General features: G+C 40.0%; 1 protein-coding gene across 1 annotated transcript in view; it reads left to right on the top strand.

Moving 5' to 3' along the window:
• Positions 1 to 25,537, top strand: part of LOC146614922 (thyrotropin-releasing hormone-degrading ectoenzyme-like) — a 279,130-nt gene that overhangs the window by 238,430 nt on the left and 15,163 nt on the right. Inside the window, exons 11-16 of the mRNA XM_085375895.1 lie at positions 2,413 to 2,501; positions 6,092 to 6,225; positions 6,317 to 6,372; positions 13,906 to 14,053; positions 14,153 to 14,256; positions 15,012 to 15,119. Of these exons, the coding sequence (XP_085232021.1) occupies positions 2,413 to 2,501; positions 6,092 to 6,225; positions 6,317 to 6,372; positions 13,906 to 14,053; positions 14,153 to 14,256; positions 15,012 to 15,119 (639 nt within the window). The remainder of the gene's footprint in view (positions 1 to 2,412; positions 2,502 to 6,091; positions 6,226 to 6,316; positions 6,373 to 13,905; positions 14,054 to 14,152; positions 14,257 to 15,011; positions 15,120 to 25,537) is intronic.

Here is a 25,537-nt window from a genome sequence, read left to right as displayed (position 1 = left end):
GAAGTCCCTATCCCCATTGAGGGGTACTGCTCCTTGTGGCCGTTCATCTCGCAGCCAAGCATCTCATGGTATAGATTTTTATATATATAGAATCAATATAGAATCAATTCAGTATAGAATCAATTTTAAATCATGCTTTTTATTTGTTTTTGTTTCTAATGTCTCTGTAAAGCACTTTGAATCACCTTGTTGTTGAATTGTGCTATACAAATAAATTTGCCTTGCCTTGCCTTGCCTTGCCTATAGATCAGATGGTTGGTTTCAGCAATGGTCACAGTCGGGACTGTCAACAATGCTGCATTCACTAGTAGACCTTCAAGTAGCCTCTGAAGATCTAACAGAAGATGTGAAAAGAGTTACGTAATACATAGTAATCGGCCACTGAGGAACAAGGTTTCCAGCTTAGCCATGATCCTAGCTTGCCGTTGCATTTGTGTTGAATCCAATCAATCTCTAGTTGTGATAGCAGTTGCAAGCAGTTGGAACTGTGATCTACTAGTTGTTTCACCTTTCCATTGGGATTACTTGCATAACAGCATTATGACAGCAAGAAATGGTGAATAGGGGGAATCTATTTCTCCTATTCACTGTTCTCACCCTTGTCCACTTATGCCTTCTTGTCCCGGTAGCCTTCCTCAACACCTGATGTGGACCTTGTTAATCTGGGGGACATCCGAGCTGGTGTGGCTTCAGTTATAACATTTTTATATCACTTAGTTCATCTGTAAAGCTCTTTGTTAAAGCTTCCAAAGTACCTCACATACAACCACAGTAGAGGATCCACAAACCATTACCCTCTCTTCCATCTGCACTGACCTTGGTAGAAAAGACTTCAAAATGAATCGTTTAAAGAAATTGAATTGCTGTGTATCCTCAGGATTCTGTCATACCATTTAGATCACTGAAATTTTATCATACAATGTTTTTATCTACTTCTATCTACTACTACTATTTCTTAGTTGTGCTTTCTCTGAGAAAACTTTGGATTCCATAGCACCAACTAAGTATCGTTTAAACACCATAGGCTACCTGAGTATCATTGCTGAAACCTATCATCCATTTATAACCCCATTGTACGCATCTTATAATGGCTGTTTCCAGCAGGATCCAACAAAGCATGCCACAAAGCTCAACCATCCCAAAATGTTTTTTTATTTTACATAACAGTGAGTTCACTCCTCACCAGATCTCAATCCAATAGAACACATTTTGGATGTTGTGTAATGGGATTTTCTCGTCTAGCCCACAAATCTCCAGCAGTTAGGACCAAAATCCCAGAAGAATGTTTCCAACACCCTATACGATTAAGCCAGTTCTGATAAGAAAGACAGGGGTGTGTCCAACTTGGTATACGCAACCAAAGACAGTATAAAACATTTTTACTGACTATCCAAGCATTCTGAGGTCTCAGCTGTAACCAGGGTTTCTACCCATGAAAACAATGTGAACAGGAAAATGATAAACTGTGGTCATTTTGTGAAACCAGTATAGATTCCAGTATGGATTGAGGTTAAAACAATGTATTGAACAGATTAAAAAACACCCAAAGTAATATTTGAGCTGCTGCTTCTTTGTGATGAAAGAACCCACCTGAGATGGTCCAGGGATCTGAACAGGAAACCTCCCGTTTTCCAGGCTCCCCGTAGAGCATAACTTGCTGGAGAGATTTGGGATGTGTGGTCAGGAAACGCATCTGAATACCTAGGGAAAAACAGGAAAAAGGTTTAGGGCTTAGCCTGTTGTCATGAGGAAAAACTAAATGGATGGATGGATGGATTTATGGATGGATGGATGGATTTATGGATGGATGGCTGGATGGATTTATGGATGGATGGTTTTGTTGGTAGATTTTCTTTTTCAGAGAATCTGAATTGTGTTGCTGTGTATTACTCCCACATTTCATCTGCCTTGCTGCTTCTCAGAAACCGTTTAACTCCTAAATGTCAACCGTTCAGGAAGAAAAACAGCCCAGTTCAATCCCAGCAGAACTGCCATTTTGTGGTAATATAATTGTTTTTTAAAAGCTCGATAGGTTGCAGAATCCACTCAAGCAGTGAAGGGGCATTTCTGTATTGTTCAGATGACAGTGAAAATGTAAAAATCACCCGACTAACCAACCAGAGTTTTCACTGGACAGCACATTTAACCTCCGTTTCTCAGAAAGAGACAATAACCTTCAGTTACTTCCACTTGACTGATGCTTGCTGACTGCTGCAGCTATTACACTCTCACTTCCTGTCCCTCTGTAACACAGTGAGCGTCACTCGCTCCATTTCCAGCTGAATGATGCTAAGAGATCATCGCTGACCATCGCTCTCTCTTCTCTCTGTAATGCCTCTCTATCTGATAACTGAGGCAATAAAACCCAATCCAATTCCACTGACCATTACTGACATCACTCTCTCTCTGTAGTTTACAGTGGCAGGTCCCTCTCACAGTCGCCGTGGGAAACACATCCGCCGTTTGTTCAGAGTCTCTCATCTGGATCAACAACAAGACAGGTACAGTAGTGTGGGTGTAATGATTCTCTGTGCTGCTCTCACGTCTCAGATCATTCATGAAAGTGTGCTCTGCAATCATGACTTAATTATCTTGAAATGTTACCTTGAAATGATGAGCCGCTGTCTTGGCATTGTTTTGTTATGCCAACAGACTAATCTATTTCCTGATCACAAATTAATTATCTCATTATCTCCAGACATGTAATCTGTAGTTAATGGGCTCAACAAATCGAAGCGAACAGATACAGTAGATTGTTTTGAGGGATCTCATTTTCAAGGTTAGAGGTCTTTCAGTGCTGGCAGTAAACACAGAACCCCCCACATATAAATATGGCTAATTCTTCATGTTTTCTTTTCTCATAAAATAAAGTTTTTTTCTTCTAAATAAAACTCCCTCATTATTTAACAATGTGTAAAACTCACTGTTGTTCAGCTTTTAGAGAAATAAAGGTCACACGAGCTTGTTTTTTTAAAGAATAGCGCGCTCTACAAAGTACAGCTGCATTTTCTTTGATATTAGGACGATTAAATTACTTCTTACAGACAACAAAAATTTTCTGTGTTGAGGTAGTGCTTTGTCTTTATTAGCTTTTGGAGAAAAGTGTGTTACATGAAAAATAAACCTTTCAGAATAAAGCTTGTTCCTCTTTTGTCTTGCTGGCTGCTTTATGGAATAAAATTCAGATTTTTTAAAGGTAATTCTGCCTGAAGCTCTGTGCCAGTGAAACCAGCTGTAAGACCCCACCACCTCCACACACACAGATCAGAGCAGGCATCGGTGACAGCAGATATGACGTTTATTAAGCCAGAAACAACGTGAAGCATGAAAAGAGGAGCTCGGCTTGAGGTGAGCTGCAAAGCGGCAGCTTCGGACAGGTTATCACAGTGTATGAGAGTTTCTGATTGGACTAGTCGAAGGTTTCACAGAGCCATCAGCTGATATGTGCTGACGGTTAGATTATCTAATGATTAAAGCTGAGCATGACTTTTGGGCCTCTCTGAAATAATGCTATTCTCACTTTATGAGTGTTGTCAGAGATGATAACTCTGTTTTCTGGCTTGTTCCCCTTCAGTCTCTTTAAAATGGACGTAATTCAGGCCTATTTTTGAGGAATATACTTCCTATATCTGTCTTTGCCTAAAAAAACATCAGGTTCTCATCTTTGGAAAGAGCTGACTTCAGAAGAAGAGTTTGGATTCTGGCATATCTTCACCTATTTGCAATGAGAAGAAAGGAGTCTTAAAGTTCACGACTCAGAGGTAGTTTGTTTCCTATCAGAGGGAATAAGTTGAAGAAGTGGGCCAGACTGGAGTCAGCTGCTATTTTCCCTGTTTTCCTCAGGCTGTTATACACATCCTGCAAGCTGTTCTACTAAAGCACTACAACCTAATTTTGCCATCTCTGAGAATATTCACATTGTTGTGTAAGATGCAGCGATCCTTAAAAGGTTGTGCAGAATGAGCAGGCTATTCTTAGCTGGTTGTAGTTTCAAGATATTTTTTTCTGCTGCACCCAATTTTCTATTTGGTTTGTGTGTTCCAAGTTTTCTAAAATGTTTAAATGTGCAAATGGGGCGTCCTCTGTACAAATATTCCTGGTTTGTACTCTTTTCCAAAACAGAACAAATCGGAGGACTTGGTAAAACCAGATTCAAAAATCTTATCATATCTTTTTAATGGCACATTAAGGCCAGATGATTTTAGAAATCTCTTTTTACTAATTTATAATTCAAAAAATCCCGTAAACAGCCTGGGAAAAAAATATTGTGCATGTTTTTTGGAATAAAATGTTGAATGAGACTGTGAATGATAAATGAAGTGTAACAGACTGCAACAGACTGTCGGTACAGACTGTCTTACCATTCCTACAACAGCCTCTCAGCCTATGATAAGATGAATGGGTTAATGGATGAATATTTTCATTAATATCACCTCAAAATATCTGCAGTCGATCGCTTATATCAAGTTTTCCAAATGTTTATATTTAAATATTAAAATGAGGCACTATCTAATAAAAACACTGTCACTGTCAAGTAAAATTAAACATTTTGTACATTTTCTTTCAGTTAAAATGAAAGAAGACATTATGAAAACACATAGAAACTCAAAACTGCTGACTTCACGGAAAAAAGAAAACAAACAAACAACTTTTAGAGCCATATTTACTAAATGGGCTAAAATGGTGCAGTCAGTTTATTTCAATACATGAAAAAAATCAAAACTTTACTGTTAAATATTGATACGATTAGTCAGTACCAAAAATATTAGCGTCCCCCCTCTTACAAGTTATCTTGTCACTGCACTCAATTTAATCCTTACAGTACTTTTATTTATGTCAAAACCCAGTTTGTTCTGGCACTAGAGCAGGGCGATATGACCAAAAATATTTATCACAATATACATTTGAAAATTTGCGATAACGATATAACTGATGAAATATTTAACACTAGACAAAATACTTTACAACTCCACAACTTTATTAGTGGAAAAAAAAATCTATGTATTTTCACTTAAACAAACAGCTGTTTTTTATGTGCATTAAAGTTATATAAAAATTTTGCAGTGCAAATGCAAATTCCTTGCTGACAGTTTAACCAAAAGGCATTTCCAGTGGAAACTGGCCGACATATCCTCAGCATAACCATGTATAATATCCACAAAACTTAAAAAGAGGTTATACACACACAATACGGTAATATTATGTTGATGCACAGTACGTATCACTCTGCGAGGCTCCGGCCTACGATAGCCGTAATGCTCCGACAATCCATCAAGCGGTGCGGGTTTGTAGCTTAGCAAAGTCGTACTGAAACATTTGACGCCGTGCACCACATAAAATCTTTTCGAGGTCAGTAAGCACAACCAGAATTCATACATAAGGCACACGGGATTATAAGGGGCGCTGTCGATTTTCAGAAAAATGAAAGGATTGATTTTAAGTGTGCTGTATTTTCCAAAAAACACAGTAATAACGACGGCCCGCTAGCACGTGCTACCAAAAATAGTGCTTTGTTGTGCATCTGACGGACGAAAGCTAAACCAGTTCCACACCACTGAAGTTGCAGCATTTTTACAAACCAGTTCTGGTTCATCTGTTTCATTCAACGATCCGCTTTTGCCCTTCTCATTCTTAGTCGCTGCCAGGCTTTTTCCGCCATGTGCGTATGAAAACAAAGGCTCTGCGCATGTGTGTTTTACCCATATTCTATCGCGATATTTCATTTTCTTATCGTTGCCCAACATTATACTGGTGTTATTGTGAACAGTATAAAACATTGCTATATTTTACCTTTATTATTATTGCTTGAATGACAACAGTGTATAAAGTGAGAAACCAACATTTTGATACCATGTAATGAGTTCATTGAGTGTTACTGTCATTTCACTTCAAACGTTTAAGCCCTAAAAATGTTTTTAAAAAACCCTACACTATAGGAGGAACTGGAACTGGAACTTGGAGTCCTCTGAAGATCCTGACAGGACACCATGTCGTTATCTGCCTATCTGATGTTTTTAATATTTTTGATGTCTTTGTTTTCTCGATGCTTGGATTAAGTGTTTTAATGTTTTGTTGTTGTGTTGTGTCTCAGAAACCCACAGGATTGGTCAGATGGATGACAGCACATGGTTGGTAGGCAACATCAATCAGACGGGCTACTTCCGCGTGAACTATGACCTCCAGAACTGGAAACTGCTTATTCAGCAGCTGCACACCAACCCCCAAGTAAAACTTGTCTGTATTCAGTAACATCTGCGTTTGTCTGTTTTTTCTCTTTCAGTTTTTCAATCCCTCTTTGCTTGTTGCTCACTTGCAGATCATCTCCGTTGGAAACAGGGCAGGACTTATCGATGATGCTTTTAACCTGGCCAGGTGAGATGATAGTTTGCTATGATATACCGCAGTGGCAGAAGTAGGAGAGGTTCTAGCCCTTTTCTCACTCTCTTTCTTACTTATTGGCTCATCTTTCACTCTGGCTTCAAGACATAAAAGCATGTGGACACAGAGGATGGAGCCAGGCAGATCTGTTGTGTCTGCTTCTGTGTTTCTTTTCCTATAAGGTGAAGGGCTTTTCTTGCACAGGACTGACAGTTTGTCGTCTTCTGTCAAAGAGATGGAAATTTTGAACATCGACAGATGTGTTTCAGAGTTGAGTAGGTGTTTTGTTTTGCCGCCGGGTATAGACTTCGATTTAGTTGGCCGTGTATACAGAGGTTTATTCTGTATAATGTGAGTTCAGTTGAGGCCCATGACTCTTTATACAGAAGAGTTCAGGACAGAGGTTTACCAGCACACACACACTTCCACCAGCACATGGAGAAGTGCAGCTCTGCGGCTCTGGGATTAGCAACACTGCCTTGTACTAGATTCTCCTCAATCCTGTATCATGTGTGATGTTTTATGTTCTCCCCTGCATTCTTATCATCAGTTACTTCCCACATATAAACATGCTTGGTGTGTGTCTCCAACAGCTTTCCAGTAAACTTTGGTTTTGCTAAAACAACACCTTTTTTTTAGTCTTAGAGAGAGGATCTGTTTTTCATTGAGTGAAATACCAACCACAACCATTTCCTCCAAACAAACTTTATTTTGCATACACAATCACACAGAGTACAATATGTAGCGGCAAACTTTGTCCGAGCTGTGGACAGGTTGCGCACATAGCCGCGCCATCCCAAGGCTTGGTTTTAGCATGGGGGGGGGGGGGGTCTAGTCAAGACCCTTACTGGATACCGGTTGGGAATCAAACTTGTGACTCCTACTCCAAAGATTTGTAGTCTTACCACTACACTATTCGGCCACAGTTCCTATCCAGTTGGTCCTACAAGCACTCCAGGATCATAAAGATTTCTGAGAATTTCAGAATTCACCTGCATTTCATTGAAATGAATTAAGTTCAGGTGCCAGAATTGTTTTATGATTGCGAAAAGTTGGATGATTTGAGCTCCATCATTTGTTTATAATTACTAAAATGAACCATCTGAGCAGCTGGCATTTAGTCCAGTATCTCTTTGATGTTACTACTGCACTGTTTTTGCTTTTTGGAATTCATGCAAAGTCTCCTCAAAGCTGCCGGTGTGTCCCCTGGTGCTACAGTACGGCTGTGAATGGGTCAAGGTATGAGCTGAATTGCCTCGCACACACCTGGGTCCGTCCACATTTCTGAATTCAAAGAAGTTGCGTACAGACAGTGTGCAAAGAATTTGAAAAATAAGCAAAGGCAGACGGGAACTCTGTGATGAATGAGCGATCAGCAGTCACGGCGCGGGCGGAGGCGGGGGGAGGCTGAGTGAGTCGTTTCTCATGGTGATGTTTTCAGCCTGAAGCTTTTTGAGCACTGTAACCAAAATCTACTCTGACACCAAGCCTATAACTCAATCTACCCCCGTCTCCTTTTTTTTCTTTCTGTATCTTCCCTTCCCTCTCTCAGCCATCTGTCCTCTGTCATGTTGAATGAGCAACATCCAGAGACGACTGCGCTGTCGTCTTCTGCTCAGGAGTGTGTGTGTGTGTGTGTTGAGTTGGGAGCTCAGCAGGAGGTTTCCATCTGTACCGAAAAAGAAACTACAGATCCATGAATATGCACACTGATAGCAGAGTACTCTTACTTCACCCTGGATCTGCAGTAGCACCACCACGCAACATTAGAAGACAAGAGTTAGTTTGTTTTTTAACGCGATGAGCTTTTTGTTTTGTTCTTTTTTAGTCCTCCCACGAAAAGTCTTTTTCTATGCAACATTTATTTGTTAAACTTTTTGAGGACAGGAAACACTTTGACAAGTTTCTCTGAGATGCTATTAATCCTAAAAGAAGCCTTCTGCTATATGTGAAACATTAACTGTAGGTCTCACACATTCGTTTTTGAGGCTTAGTCATTTTCCAAACGTGCTTTCTGAGCTCAACATCTGCTTCACGGATTTTCTCGCTTCTTTATTTCAGGAGTAAAGACGTCTAGAAGACACTAGAGCATTACAGGAACTTTTTCCAACTTAAAGTGGACTAAAGACATTTTTTCTTATGAATATGTAGAAAGATATCATTAGCTCAAAACACGTGTATTCTCGCTGCCTTAGTTTTACTCCGATAATACGCAATTAAATCATATACATCATATTTTCAGGGCTGCATGTGAGTGGATAAAAAACATTAAATGTATTTCATAAAATGCAGCCAAATCACACAACGAACACTTACAGGTGTGGACAGAAGTTTACATCCATCATGGGCATGAATGTCAGGGTAATTTTGGATTTTTAATGACTTCTTTGAACTGGTGTTCCAGAGTGGAATGATTGCAGAGCATACATTTTTAATGACTTTGAAAAACAACAACTGGGTGCAAAAGTTTGAATTTATTTTCAATTTTTTCTGATCCACATAGGGTCAGATATGAACATACATACTCAGATATATACAGTAGATATACCCTCACTAATATTTGGTTAAATGTATGGTAGCAAGTGGCACCTCAAACAGATGTTTTTGTTAGCCATCAAGGAGGTTCTGGCATAATTCTGGCTGCGTATTTGACCGTTCTTCCTGACAGCTTCTTGGTTCATCGGCATAGATCTGACTTTTAAGCATAGTTAAAAGTAGGGTTGAGGTCAGGACTTTGTGAAGGCCATTCCAGAAGTGCAATGTTAGCCTGCTGTATCCATTCCAAAACCAGTTTTGTTATGTATTTGTCCTGTTAGAACACCAAACTGTGTCCATCTACCTGTTCATTTTAGGTGAAGTTAAAGAATTTAGAGGCAATCCTCCAACTTCATTAATCTGTCTTGCTACCACCGCCATGCTGGACAATTAGTCCTGTGTTCTTAGCTTTGAAAGCCTCACGGTGACGCTGGTGCTCCAGCAGTTCCCAGTTCATGGCAGGCTTTGGCTGCACTTAGCAAAGGATTTAAGTGGGTGTATGTATATATTTGATTCTCCTGATGAGTGCATTCAACCTTCTTCAGACCACAGCTGTATTTTATTTATTTATTTATTCGAAATGTGCATCACGTTTTGGAAATCAGAAGGGAAATTACTTACATCTTTTATACTGCCTGAAGACTTTTCTCATTATCATTAAATGTCTGATTTAAATAAAGTTCTGTAACATTCCACTTTATATCCATACAGCTCATACATTTATGTGACATAACTAACATAATAACCAATCTAGTGCATCCCTGTGTGTGATCCACGGTATCTTCTTGTGGGCTTCCTCTGATTCATTTGGGACATTACTGGAACGAAATGTGTAATCCATGCATATAGACCAAGAAAACGTATTCCTGCACATCATCTAAGGGAAATTCAGAATCATCCTCTTTAATTTGATAACATGGAAGGCACAGCTTGTGTTGAATCTGCTGCCTGTACTTCATATCCAGTGATGGTGAGGTGAGGTAAAAGAAGGCTGGGTATGTGCAGTTTATAGTACCTCTTCTACAGTTTGATTCCTTGCTCGGGGATTTATTTCTCCACCTTATCGTGGCATCAACTGATTATTTCGGGGAGTGTAGTGCTCGTACTGATCGAAATGAAAGCCAGAAATTATTAAACCATGATAAACTCTTCAGGTCACAAACAAATCAGCTGCCAGGCCATCTAATGATCACTTCTGAGTCACAAAAAAAACACTGAGATCTGTTTTATCGCACTGAAGGCAAAAAAAGAAACTGCCAGCTCTGCTCATTTAGCAGAAATGCGTCTTATTTATGAAGATGTTATTTCAGCCTTTTTCTGAGAGCTGCTCACTGAATTGATTCTTTAATCTCAGAATTAATTTCAGTCGTGCTGATTCTTCTTCTGCTGCTCACACTTCAATTGACCAAAGCCTGAGTAATCCACCCAGCACTAACTACAAATAGGAGGCAGCACGACTGTATGAAGGTGTGTGTGTGTGTGTGTGCGCGTGTGTTTGTGTGTGTGTCTCTGCGCGTGTGTGTGTGTATCAGGCTAGTTTAGCAGTAATAAATGCCTCAGTGAGTGTACGCTTAAACAGTGATGGATGTTGCCTCTCTTATATGTGTGCACCAGTCCCTCGTTAGCTCTCCACTGAGCCTTGCTAATGGCTAATGGACAAACAATTAACTGGCCCTTAACGATGTTAATGAGTTAATGAGCTCGTTAAGACGACAACCCTGGGCGCAACAGAGAGAGAGCGAGGGAGACTGTAACTGAGAGCAAAAATTGAAAATCTATAATCGCTTCACTTCATTTCACAACTACACTAAAATTTAAAGCCCTGCTAGCATTTCCTAGAGATCCCAGTGTTCATTACAGACACAATATAGACAGAAAAGAGAAGGTGCTGAAAGGTGACTGTTTGTCCTGATGAACGAGAGTCATACAATCAAAACTGTAGAGTCCTTACAGAAGAGAGATTAACTAGGTAATCAAAGCTGAAGTCTGCTTACTGAGGTCCTTGTATTCAACCCTGGCAGTTTTATTGAGGATGTAAGCCACTGCATTAGGCAGCATCACCAGCAACATCTAATAATCCTATAACAATCTTGGTATTGTCGACCAGTCGTGTCCTCTAAAAGTAACTTACTTTTCACACACTCCTCCTTAACACCCTTGACAGTTGCACATTCACTCTGTTCTTTCTTCACTTATCTTGCAGTAAAATTTTAGCTGTCACCTCATATTTACCAAACAGATTTAAGCATGCTCATAAGTGATGAGTTCAACCTGCATTTTTATGACCAATAGAAGGAGGCCCATGTTCAGTTCTAAAGAAGTTTTTCTAAAGAAAACAACCCTTTAGCTCAGTCTTCAGTCTATGAACTATTTTTTTCTCTGATACGTTTTATGGTCCAAAGTGCTTATGTAATATTTAAGCAAACAGGAAATCAAGCAGGACCTATCTTACCATGTGGTTGGTAAGTCTTCAACCAATGGGCATCCAGCTATCTTCAGTTTTTAAGTCTTTTTGTGGTTTTGTGACACATTTCTCAGGTTGAGGGTTCACAAAGAAGGCTATGAGCCATCAGGGGATTTCATGGTAGCAACTTCCATCTTATATATACAGTCTGTAATGATTTTCATTATCACTCTGCTCATCTAAATATAAAAAAAAATCACTAAAGGAAAGGTTCTACTTGTGTAATTCTTTGGTTCTATCTTCAGTTGATTTCTTTGTTTTTAGTTTTGTGCAGTTTTCAGTGGAGTGTGCAGTTAAACTTTTGTGGGGCTAAGTTTGTTGATGCATGTAAGGAGGCCTTTGTGTTATGAATAATCCATTAATTTACATAATAATGAAATCTCTCTGCCAGATGTGCAAGCTTTACAGTGGTTGGCAGTGGAAATAATACCTGACCTCATATTAAACTTCATAGAAAAGCTGCTGAGGTAGATTTTTTGACCCTTTTATTATTTTGACAGTTGTCGCTTTGATGATGGATCACGTGCAGCATCAGTGACGTGTGACACGAACGAGTCTCAGAGCTGATGTGGACTGATAGCTGATGGATGATGTTTAAAAAACAATGACAAATAAACAAATAAGAAAACAGATAAATGTCCAGCTGGAGTTGCCATGGTGACTGCAATCCCTCTCTGCCTTTATGTCGAGTCCCGTCAGTGTTTTTGCAGCGTGGTAAACAGGAAGTCTGTGCAGGCTGGATGGATTATGGTAATGTCCCAGAGGCCAGGTGCATGATGGGAATGGAGATAAATGTGTGGAGGCTGGTCGGGTTGGAAATGAGGCAGATTATGGAAATATGATGGTCTGGAATTCAGACTTTCTTTGGCAGCTCAGAGACTTAGCGAGTCTTATCTCAAACAGATTGACTTTCCGTGGAGTCTGCCCCTGTCATCTTGTCTGTCTGCCTCTGAAAATTTAAAACCAGCAACCAAAAAAAACAGTATTTCAATACAAGAACATTCACTTTCTTCACCTCCTCTTGTGTGTATGAGTCAGTCACTGTGATTGACATCCTCTGTAAAGGTCACTGTTCGGCGTCAGGCTGAGCTCTCTCACTGAACATCAATAATCAGAATCAAAAACAAAAAGAACCCTAATATTACTCCTGAGTTCACTTTGTGTCCTCCACCACCCTGCCTCATTAATATTCATGAGCTGTGGGCGTGAGCGAAGGTCAGTGCAGGTGCCCACCCCTCACCAAAAAGCATCATGAATGTTAATGAATGCACAAAAGAAGCTCTTTAATATTGATGAGGCAGTGGATGTAACCGGGGCTGCTAAATAGCTCAGGTTAGAGGCCATGTTTTTGTTAATGTGTTCCTAAAGTGGTGCTTTTTAGGTTGAGGGTTAAACAATGAGGGTTAAAGATCAAATCTTCATTAAATCTATATTTACATTAGCTCAAGGGTCCTCTGTGTGTCCTGAAAATCTACAGAAATACTGAAATCAAAGATTCCGTACGGAATGGCAAGTGTGTCAAAAAACAACAAATAATTCATGTCTTAATTCAGTTCCTGGAAATATTCATGATGTGTCCCTGTTAAGGGAAAAGACACAAAAAAATACCTCAAAAATATGAATAACCAGAGAGAGGATTTGTGTTGATTGTTGCACTGAGATATTAGAGTCCCCAAAAATGACCATAAAAAATTCCTTCAAAGAATGACAAAACACTCTTACCAGACTTTAAAAAGGTCTCAACTGTTGTGCGAACATGGTCTCCCTCGTAGTCGCTAATGAAGACTAGCTTTTCTCTACTTTTTGCTTAATCATAGATAGACCTGGATTAGTAGAGTGCAGCAGAAAATACAGCAGAGCTGCTGTTAGAGCTGTTAGCTGGTTTCTTTCTTTCTTTCTTCAAAGTGGATCAAACATAATAAACTCACACAACATGAAAATTTAATCAAACTGTTTGACAGAAGAAAACTGTTATTTTTAAGACACTCAAGTCTAACATTAGCTGATGTAACTTGTAACCAGCTGCTGTTGTTGTTTCGCCAGCTCGTTGTCAGTTTTCTGGAGACGGGAGGATCCCATGTCTAATCTCTTGGCAATAATTAATTGTGACAGTGTTGTGAATAAGTAAGCATGTTTATGCACATTTTCATGTGTTAGAGACCTGACTTCATTTCAGGAGTTGTCTGTTTTCTTTGTGCTTTCACTTCTGTGATGAAGGGAACTCTTCTTAGATGATAAAGCACGGTCCAGACACAAGTTAAAATTTGTCTCCACTGTATGCAAATGCCTATGACTTGTCTTCACCTTTGCCTTTTGTATACTACATATGTGGCTCAGTTATTGTGCATTTAATATTTTTATTTTATTTTAAATTAACTTGACTGACTGTACCTTTAAAGTCTTTAATGTATTTTCCATTTGCTTCATGTTTTTAGAATTTTAAGAATAACTGTCTCCTCTTTACCAAGATGTTTTTGCCTTAACACTTTTCCCACTACTCATTTTTTATCCACATCATCTCTCCTCAGGGCGGGGTACCTTCCACAGGGTGTTCCTTTGCAGCTGATTGGCTATCTGCCAGAGGAGACGTCCTTCCTTCCATGGCACGCTGCCAGCCGAGCGCTCTACCAGCTGGACAAACTGCTGGACCGCACAGACGAATACAGGCTGTTCAGTGTAAACAACCAATCAGTCACAATTTTAATCGATCAATTAACCACTAACTGCTTCTTGTTAGCAGAATAAAACATCTCTTATCATTGTGTGTGCTAACAGGACTACGTGCTGAAGCAGGTTGCATCGCGGTACCATCAGATGGGTTGGCCAACGAATGGCCCCGGCACAGAGGGCAACGTCCTGCAAGCATCCTACCAGACTGAGTATGCAGCAGACAGACATTCCTGTTGGTGGTATTGCACTAACAACACTCAGTCAGTCAGTGGAAGGCAGTGCCCCTTTAACAACATTTGTTCTTTGACTGAGAAACACCGTCACATCATTGAAACAGAAAACAAAACGTAGTTCAGCATTCTAGCAGCCTGCTTATTCTCTTTCCTGTCACATCGTTGAGCAGAATTATTCATGTCAGATTCTTAGGTTACTTAACTCAAACTAATGAATCAGAAGTCAGCCGTATCTATGTCCAGTCTGGACAGAGGTGAAAGTCGTGGTTTAGCTTAGCTTGATGTTTGTTAGCTAGACTGCAAATCATTAATGGTTAAACGTGTTGATTTTAGGGGGATTTTTTTTGCTGACAATGAAGTTCAGACAAAGTAATATCTACCTTCTATGACTCAAACCTGGAAATCTCAGACCATAAATTTAACATAAAGAACCACCAGTCACCCTCCACAAAGTTATTAAGCACAGAGTGCTGTGACCTTTAAAAAGATCAGCTACTGCTAGCTAGCAAGTATTACGCTGCCACCCAGAATCTCACAGTATGCACTCCAAATAGAAAATGCAAGAATGCAATTTGAGACATGATAAAAGTTTAAGTATTAGGCTAAACCAGTCTGAAGATTTTCTGGAATAATCTCTGTGCTACATGTGAGTGATGTTCTGTGTCCAGACAAGAACCTATTGTCCATAAGATGTTTCTTTGAGCATTTTTTTCTTCTCTATGTCTATTCAGGGAGTTGCAGAGAGAGCTTATCATGTTAGCTTGTAGCTTTGGAAACAAACAGTGCCACCGTCAAGCCGTTGCCTACATCTCTGACTGGATCTCCAGCAACAAAAACAGGTACAAATACACTCGCAGACTGTTTCATTTAATACTTGTGCCAAACTTGGTGCTACATGTGAGACTGGAAGCCATCTATGGATAAAATAGGTGTGTAAAGGACTCATTTTAGGTGGAAGGTGATTATTCAAAAAGCCACCAATAGTCACGTGTTTGCCTCAAACGATGCAACATGTAGAGATGTCTCAAACTAATGTCAAAAATTTAACTGAGCAAAAAATTTGCATCGTCCCAAATGTACAGTGATGGAGACTCTGCAGGGAATGCGACTTCTGGTGACATCAGTCTGAGACCAAGTGGAACAAAAATTCATCTGTTGGCAGCTAACATCTGTTCATTAGTTTCAATCACTGTTTGGGGGGACAAAAGACAAACTTTCCTTCTGTTAAATCTGAACAAAGGATCATTTTTTGAATGAACACATTCAGTGTTTTTAATATTTTCAAAGAGTTACCCAAACGTTTTCATCAGTAAAGATTAAGTTTGATGACCTCCCCAGTACCGTTAATGACCTCTCTTGTCTTTTATTGATCCATTTGCTTCTATGCTTTCTTTTTCTGTCATTCCTTTTGGCTCCAGCTCTCTCCAGTCACGTGCTGCTGGCTCCTGCGTTCCCTCTGTGTCCTTAACAAGATCTGCAAAATTAGATTTCAAACTGCAAATTAAATAGAAACAGATGCTGGAGCTCTGCACAGGACAGCAGGGAGCTGATGATAATAGGAGTTGTAAAAAACCCCAAAAAACCCCCCAAAAAGCACAAAATGAAACCGTTTCTACTCCATCCAGTTGAAAATGTGATTGGATCTAAACAATAGATGAATCCTCGCTAATCTCTGACATGTGCTTTTTTCTAAATAATAATCACCACATGCCGCAAAATATTTCTGGACTTACAGCATGCCCTTTCCATTATCTGTGTTTCTCAGTTCTAGCCTTGTCTTTTAAAGTTCGGTTGTTTACAGTGAACCAAATGGCACCCATTTTCTCTCCTCACTACAACACCACTGTGGCATTTTCTCACATTTTGGAAGCAGTCTGGAAATGCTTCATTCTCTTAGGTAGAAAAGTGCCAGATAAATCTACATTTATGCAGGATTAATCCCTCCAGGGGTGACTTTTTAATATTTCATGCTCTATTCACTAGTTTTTAATCCCATATGGAGATCACATGTATGTGATCTTCCTCCCCATGCCCGGGTATTAATTAAAAACCTGTTTTGAATCAAAATGCTGCAATAATTGCCAGGAGAGAGAGCTCATCTGACCTCATTTCATAGGTACACGAACTTCTTACTGTCTACCAAGTCGCCAAAGAAAAACTGAGAGGTAGGGTTGGGACTGCGTTGCATTTTAGCCAAGTGCTAATGAAAGATCCTTTCAAAGACAAGAAGATGGTACTTTTAAAATCAGTTCTTCTATGCAATAGTCACATTAGTGAAAACAGTCGCTGGCTGAAGCAAAACGAGACTATGAAATAGCTGCTTTGAAAACAGGGACCAGGTCAGCAGCACTCACCAGCTGCAATGTTTGAACTGACTTTGATGCATCAAGAGGATAAAAAGGCAACACGTCAGAATCACCTCCTGTCAGTGTGTCATTCAAAGGTGTCAAGTTACCAATTGCATGCAATTTGTCATAGAATATGACACATTAAAATTGCACATTTGTTGTCTTCTAATGCAACTCTGTTGCTGTTTACATACACAGGAATGCATATCAAAAATTAACATTAACAAAAATTAACAAAATTAACAACCCTAACTGTTCACAGTAAGAATCCACATTGAGCTGTGGTTCAAAGTGGTTACTCAGAGGTAGAGGGTGTTGGAAGCTAAACCAACCAGTTGGTTGACGCAATTGCTTGCAATCATTCACCAAAAAACCAAAAGATTCAGGGCCATAACCAGGTTTCCATTTCACTTTCACTCTCATGTGAGTGGATCATTGAATGCATTAACATTTGATCATGCCAAAACATACACCAAAGAGTAGTTCTGAATCCAACCCTGACGTTTGAGCCTACATACAGAGACAGAAGTTTTTTTCTTTTCTAAACTTTACCCGAACTCTAACCTCTTTTTCATGATGTCAGCCCTTTTTTATTCTCCGTTCGGCTCTAATTATGATTGTATAGTTGAAATTTCACATGTAGTCTCAAGCACTTTGTGTAGTCAGTGAGAGTAGAAAAGTGCTGTAAAAATGGAAGTAGATTATATTACATTACAATATGAATTAGAACTGACAGTTATCAACTTACTTGCACTTACAACACAAAGCTGAACACGTTCCTACTGATCTGCAGGAAAAAGAAAAGGAAAGAAAAAGAACACGTGAAGCTAAACTTTGCTTGTTGCTTGTTCATTTTAAAGCTGCCGTCCCACAGAAATGTGCCTTCATATAAATGAACACCTCCATTTCATTCATATATAGTTTTTGGGTTTTTTTGCTGTTGTTGTTTTTTATTCGAAATCACCTGCTGTGATGTGACTCAGACAAAATAAAATTAAAAAAAATTCTGGTCCAGAACAATGAGCTGCTAATATTTTAGTGCCTACATCCCTCTGGAATATTAATCATGTCCTGCGGGGGTTACTTTGTAAATTAACCATCTGAATGGCTCAAAAATGATCTGCTTTTAAATGAATCTTATGCTCTTATGCGTCTGCAGCCATCAATGGATTATGTGGTTGAGGTTTCAGGGACAACAATGGACTGCTAGCCCCCCATTAACCCCTGTTACTTCCCTTTCTTGCTTTGTGTTTATTATTCTTCTGCCAATTATTTTAGGAATATGCAAACAAAGAATCTGAAACTGAGCTGCAGAGTTTCAGCCTTTGTGTCCAACACGTTGCTTCAGACTGAGATTCAGATTCTTCCTGATGGATTTTCATGAAATATGGTTCAGACATTTATGGTTCTGGGGTTTAATGTCAGGTTGACATTTGCTGTTTCGGGTCAAATATCTCGACTACAGTTAAATGGATTCCCATGACATTTGCACATTTATGTCTCCATTAAGAGGAATTGTCATAACTTCATCATCTGGCCTTTAATCTAGCGCCGGTACAAAGTGGGCGCCAAGCAGTTTGACACATTGATTAATGATTGGAGTCTGGTTAAATGAAAAAAGGAGCATAAATACACATCTGTAACAACATGCAACCACAGTTCTCTGCATTAAAATAATGCACTGTCCACACGCCTCCTCCAGCTGCATTCTTATACAATGTTCCCTTTAGATGAGAACCAGTAACCATAACTGGACAAAATGGAGTCAAGTTTGGTGTGCCTGACTCTAAATCCCTCCCCAACAAGTCAAATATTAAATGTGAAAGTGCCAAAAACAGTAGTTATGTTAAGGGCTGGTTTTAAAAGCAATCAATGCCCATTCGATCCCATTATAATTCCAAACACTTAAAAAACACACACACACTTTATGGAGACAGTTTGCTAATCGAGCTAACTAGCTGATAATTTAGCGATCAATCCTCTTATCTAAATATGGTAACCTCTAGATCCAAAAGGTGACATGTGACTAATTTTGATTGTTTAGTCTAAATGTGAGGGTGGATATGTTCATATTTTATACCCAATAGTCTACAGTCTGCTGTAAATATGAATGACTGGGGAATTTGGTCCAGCTAGATCCTACTTTCCCAGCTGTTATGATGTGATTACATTTGTTCAAAATGTCACTCTGCTGCATTGTTTTTATCCTTCACGACTATAGTGGAAAAAGAATAATCATAAGCGATAATAAGCTAGCTGTAATGAGAGCTTCAGTCTGATTAAAGAATATTCTACCCATGGAACTTCTGATGGTCATCTCTCTGCAGGTCAACAATGGCAGCACCACAGACTGAGGTCATGTGTCTTTATTGGGTACTTTAAAATGTTTTATCAGACTGACAGGGTAGTTTTCTAATTTCTATATGATATTTAGACTGGAACGTCAGACATACAGACACATGGGCAGACAGACAGAGCAGATGGTGAAGAGCCATGTTTACCATCAGAGTAGGCGTTTGATCCAGCGGAAAAATATTTCAGAAGAAAGATGGAGCTTTAGGACATAAAACATCCTGTGCAAACTGTTAAAACACATCCACATACAAAGGGAGCTCGTTAATGGGAGCTAAGCCATCTGGGTGGTTGATTATATGGAGAAAATGCAACATTAGGAAGTTATTTTCATTGTGCAGGTGGCAAAATAGATGTAGTAGCAGGAGGACAGCACAGAGTATTACTTAATGTTTTACATGATTAATAACCTGGTAGTGTTATCTGGGTAAACACACTCGATGTCATAAATACACTCGAGTGCGCAGTGTTTGGCAGCTGTCACCTGAGAAGGACTTTAATGCTACAGTCAGCAGTAATGTGGAAGTTAGCCAACCTCTGTGTGTGTGTGTGTGTGTGTGTGTGTGTGTGTGTGTGTGTGTGTGTGTGTGTGTGTGTGTGTGTGTGTGTGTGTGTGTGTGTGTGTGTGTGTGTGTGTGTGTGTGTGTTGGAGCTTGCTCTTAAGTGGAGCATCTCTAAAATGATTTCCCAGGTCGCTGAATGATGTAATTGTCCCTGCATCACTCACTCTGTGCTCACACTGAATGCACGCACACGCACACAGTGTTATAGTCCACAATATTATTTTGCTGCCAGTTGAGCTCACTGTATTGAGATGAAAGTTTGGTTTGCTGACAATTTAGGTCAGGTGCACGCACATCTACACACACACACACACACACACACACACACACACACACACACACACACACACACGCACAGATACTTTATAGTGTGAAAGAAATGTTCACCTTTTTGGCTTTACTTTAGATGATTCAGGCCAGTAACCAGCTGGAACACGAGGTCTGTGTGTGTGTTGGTGTTTAACCCTGTGAGGTCTCAGACATGGTGGGTAAAGTGTGTCATAATCTCTGAAGGTGACTGGTCACACTCCTTATTTGTATCCTCGGATGCTGTTAGAGTAGCTTTGCATGATTTTCAGATCAAAATGAGCTTTATTTTATACCTGACCTTGGTGCAGCCCCTTAGAGCTTGTTCTGTAACATGTCTACCTTTCAAGGATGCTTCTTTCTGATTGGCTGATCCTTGTGAACAAGAGTCAAACTGCAGCAGTCTGCACTGACAAGCAGGGTTTCCTCTTATCCAAGTATCTTCAGGGTTAACCCAGAATTTTCTGTACCGTGAAGATGGTTCACTTCAACATGTTGGCTTATGCTGCAGACCAAGCAGGTGTCACCACCTTTAACCTATCAAATCTCCAGAAAATAGCCTCAGTAATCCTGAATCCTTCTGTGTATGCTTAGTAGTGTCGAAAGTTTGTCATTTCTGTTTAGAGTCTGTTCTTCCTCGATGAGCATCGGTAACGTTCAGAAAGTAAGACAAAACTGTATTCATTTTTCCCCACTGGCTGCAGACATTTTTTTTAAAATTTATTAGTAACAGTATTTGATCCCTATCAGGGCACTTGTTTTATTTTATATCACATTTTACTACATTTCACACGTAGCCTAGTCCAAGGCTGCATTTGAATTCTGTTTGATGTTTATTCTTCAGCACCGAGGCTGTGGATGAGCAGATAAATCTAAAACCTTTTTCACGTAAATAATATTAATAATGTATACTTTATTGATCCACGTGGGTAAATTACTCTCTCTGCATTTGACCCATTCACTCAGTGAAGCAGTGGGCAGCCACTAAGCAGGCGCACTGGGGAGCAGTGTGTAGGGACGGTACCTTGCTCACGTCTTCGTACTGTAATCAGATAGAGAAACCCTCAGATTATCTTAGGGGGTTTCATGTGACCACGTATCCTGATTGCCGATGTTAGGATGAGTGGATTTAGACACCAGAAAGATACCCAAATATGTTGAACTTAATTCGTGGTGCAGCACCCAGGTTGGCGTGCATGAGATCACTGCAGTTGTGTCTAAAATTCTTCACTTATTCACGACTCTTTGAAACTACATATAGCTCATCTGCATTATGGGGAAAAATCCAAACACCTGCCAGATAATTTTCTCTGTGCTTTTAGCTGACATGCATTTTTCTCGTGAGTATCTGTTATTATATTTAGCTTGTTTTTTTTTTAACTTACATTAAAAGTGATGATGGCATCCAATACATTTTCCTAGGTCCCATCTAGGACGCTGAGACACAACATGAAATGGCATCCTAGTCTCAACCTGCCACAAAAACAACTTTTCAATTAAAAATAGATGTTGTATTTATTATTCAGCAGATTTGCAAACACAGGAGTGTGAATTAGTGTCGAGGTGAGCTAAGGACAAAATAACTAACTAGCAAACAAAGTTGTGTGCAGATACAGCCTGAGATAATCTACTAAACACATCTCCAACATAAGCAGGTCACGGCTGTTCACTCCTTCAGATCAAACTTCACAGGTTACAACAAACACTGGAGTGACAGGCTGGGAGATGAGGAAGTGAATGATCCTCTGCAGGTGGCAGCCATCTTGGCTCCTTATGTAGGATGTGGTCGTCAGGCTGTAGATTAATTAGAACCACTTAGCACTCACACTCTAGGACTATGTATACTCTTTCACAAAAGAAGGAATCGCCATTCACACAAAATATGAAGTAACATTTTCATTTGGTGTTGTGAGTTACTTCAAGTAAACCATGTAAGGGACATTAATAGATTTGGACATTGTGGGTGAATTAAAACAGTAAAACAAAGAAGAGTGGGCTAAAAGTCCTCCACAGCAACATGAAAGACTCATCCCTGGTAAATAAGTCAATAAATCATGCAGACCAAAAGACTGATATCTTCATGTCACGCTAATATTTTACCGTCACTTAAAGTTGTGATATAATATTAGTGCTCAAACCAGTGGAATCTTCAGCCTCTAAGCAGTTCTTCTCTGGGGGATTCTTTCCAGTCGCAGTGTAATTGTCTTTCTCTGTGTGAAGTGAAGTGATCAGGCAGGTGTTCTGACTTCGCCTAATGAGTTTGTGATTTGTTTTTGTCTCTTCAGAGGTGTGTCGGTGTAATTGCTCCCCTGGAAATAAAACTTACACTCAAGTTTCACTCAACATTGTCTTTTTCATTCCAGGCAGTTGTCAGAGTTTTAATTTGGCATTTTAAGAGAAGAATGCATGATGAGAAATAAAGAAAAGAATAATGGGTATTCTTTAATGTTAGAGACTAGTGTAGGCAGTCCTGTGAAACCTAACTGGAACTTAGATGAATATATTCAAGGTTTCTTTCAAATGTTCATCAAAGTTATATTTTCAGTTCAGCACAGTAATGGGCAAATCTGATCTGACATACAGTAAATAAACATGACCCCCCCCCCCCCAAACCTGCTACAGAACGGTCTTAGACTTTCTCGTCTGAATTTGACCTTCGGACTAGTCTTATTGAAATCTTGTGAGACCAGGTTCTCCTCATGCAGAAATAATCTTTCAGTAGGCATAGATCTAAAGTTTTAAATAGATAAATAAATTATTAGGGAAGTGCTTCAAGGAGAACAGAGACGAGCACAGGTGTTACATCGGGTATGACCTTCCACATTCTGAAGTTTATTCTTTCACAGAGATTTACCTTTGTGCACTTTCCTACAGCTACTCTATACAGAGGAACACAGTGAAGTTATTCTGAACTAGACAACAAGCAGTCAGGTTGTCCTTGAGGTCTCCACAGAGGCAGAACAGAACATGGTCAGGTTATCATCCCCCACAAAGGCTCCACTGGGCCCAGCTCCTCAAAATAGTGAGAACTTGCCAAATAGAGAGGTCATCTCTAAAAAAAATATACACTGTATATACTCAACAGACACTTTATTAGGAACACCTTGCTAATACCAGGTTTTACCTCCTTTTGCTTTGAGCTGCCGTAACTCTTTGTCCTACAAAGATAACATTGATGACTTCCTCTCAACCTTTAATGAAGAGTTTTGACAATTCAGTATATATGTAAATGTGGTTCAACAACCATTAGAACGGTTTCTGTGTAGCTACATAGACAGACCACCATCACCAACTTCTGATTCACACTCAGTAGATAAGCACACCTGAAATATGACAGAAGCTGCTCAGTTTAGACAAGAGCTTCAGGGGTTGTCCTTGCTTTAAAGAGGTTTAGAGTTTATTCTTGATGGCACAGATTTAACAAGGTGCTGGAAACATACAGTGGGGCAAAAAAGTATTTAGTCAGCCACCGATTGTGCAAGTTCCCCCACTTAAAATGATGACAGAGGTCAGTAATTTGCACCAGAGGTACACTTCAACTGTGAGAGACAAAATGTGAAAAAAAAAAATCCATGAATTCACATGGTAGGATTTGTAAAGAATTTATTCGTAAATTAGGGTGGAAAATAAGTATTTGGTCACCTCAAACATGGAAAATCTCTGGCTCCCACAGACCTGTAACGTCTTCTGTAAGAAGCTTTTCTGTCCCCCACTCGTTACCTGTATGAATGGCACCTTTTGGACTCCTCATCTGTATAAAAGACACCTGTCCACAGCCTCAAACAGTCAGACTCCAAACTCCGCCATGGCCAAGACCAAAGAGCTTTCGAAGGACACCAGGAAAAGTATTGTAGACCTGCACCAGACTGGGAAGAGTGAATCTACAATAGGCAAGCAGCTTGGTGTGAAAAAATCAACTGTGGGCGCAATCATCAGAAAATGGAAGACATACAAGACCACTGATAATCTTCCTCGATCTGGGGCTCCACGCAAGATCTCATCCCGTGGGGTCAAAATGATCATGAGAACGGTGAGCAAAGATCCCAGAACCACACGGGGGGACCTGGTGAATGACCTGCAGAGAGCTGGGACCAAAGTAACAAAGGTCACCATCAGTAACACACTACAACGGCAGGGAATCAAATCCCGCAGTGCCAGACGTGTTCCGCTACTGAAGCCAGTGCATGTCCAGGCCCGTCTGAAGTTTGCCAGAGATCACATGGATGATACAGCAGAGGATTGGGAGAATGTCATGTGGTCAGATGAAACCAAAGTAGAACTTTTTGGTATAAACTCAACTCGTCGTGTTTGGAGGAAGAAGAATACTGAGTTGCATCCCAAGAACACCATACCTACTGTGAAGCATGGGGGTGGAAACATCATGCTATGGGGCTGTTTTTCTGCCAAGGGGACAGGATGACTGATCCGTGTTAAGGACAGAATGAATGGGGCCATGTATCGTGAGATTTTGAGCCAAAACCTCCTTCCATCAGTGAGAACTTTGAAGATGAAACGAGGCTGGGTCTTCCAACATGACAATGATCCAAAACACACCGCCCGGGCAACAAAGGAGTGGCTCCGTAAGAAGCATTTGAAAGTCCTGGAGTGGCCTAGCCAGTCTCCAGACCTCAACCCCATAGAAAATCTGTGGCGGGAGTTGAAAGTCCGTGTTGCTCGGCGACAGCCACAAAACATCACTGCTCTCGAGAAGATCTGCATGGAGGAATGGGCCAAAATACCAGCTACTGTGTGTGCAAACCTGGTAAAGACCTATAGTGGGCGCCTGCTTAGTGGGCTGCCCACTGCTTCACTGAGTGAATGGGTCAAATGCAGAGAAAAACAAGTAATTTCCCCATGGGGATCAATAAAGTATCCATTATTATTATTATTATTATTATTAGTAAACGTTTGACCTCTGTTATTGCCAACAAAGGTTATGTTACAAAGTACTGAGTTGTATTTTTGTTATTGACCAAATACTTATTTTCCACCCTGATTTACGAATAAATTCTTTACAAATCCTACCATGTGAATTCATGGATTTTTTTTTCACATTCTGTCTCTCACAGTTGAAGTGTACCTCTGGTGCAAATTACTGACCTCTGTCATCATTTTAGGTGGGGGAACTTGCACAATCGGTGGCTGACTAAATACTTTTTTGCCCCACTGTACCTCATACTTTTGGTCCATATTGACATGAAACCATCATGCTACACTTCCATCTTGTTCCACCACATCCCAAAAGTTTTCTGTTGGAATGGTGACTGTGGAGGTCATTTCAGGACAGTGAACTTGTTGGCATGTTCAAGAAACCAGTTTGAGATGATTTGATGGTTATAACTGTGCTCATAAAGGTCAGCAAAAACACTCAGGTACAGTAGGCTGTGAGGTTTAAATGATGCTCTTTTGCTACTATGGGGCCCAGAGAGCACCAAGAAAATATCCCCATAACCTTTACTCCAGCACCGTTGATACAAGGTAGGATGGATTCATGCACTCGTGTTGTTGATACAATCAAAATGCAGCAAAATTTGAGACGAAATCCGACCCGGCAACATTTTTCTAATCTTTTGTTGAGACTGTGAATTGTAGCCTCAGCTTTCTGCTCTTAGTAGACAGGAGGTACATTCAGTGTGGTGCGGAGACATATGATACCAGATTTTCAACAAATAAGGTTCTCTGTTTTCC

The sequence above is a fragment of the Diplotaxodon limnothrissa genome, linkage group LG17, assembly GCF_057381915.1.
Source record: "Diplotaxodon limnothrissa isolate DT_005_m linkage group LG17, D_limnothrissa_male_GT1.1, whole genome shotgun sequence".
Lineage (NCBI taxonomy): Eukaryota > Metazoa > Chordata > Actinopteri > Cichliformes > Cichlidae > Diplotaxodon > Diplotaxodon limnothrissa.
Note: the sequence above shows the minus strand (reverse complement) of the source record. Positions and strands in the feature narration are given on the sequence as shown.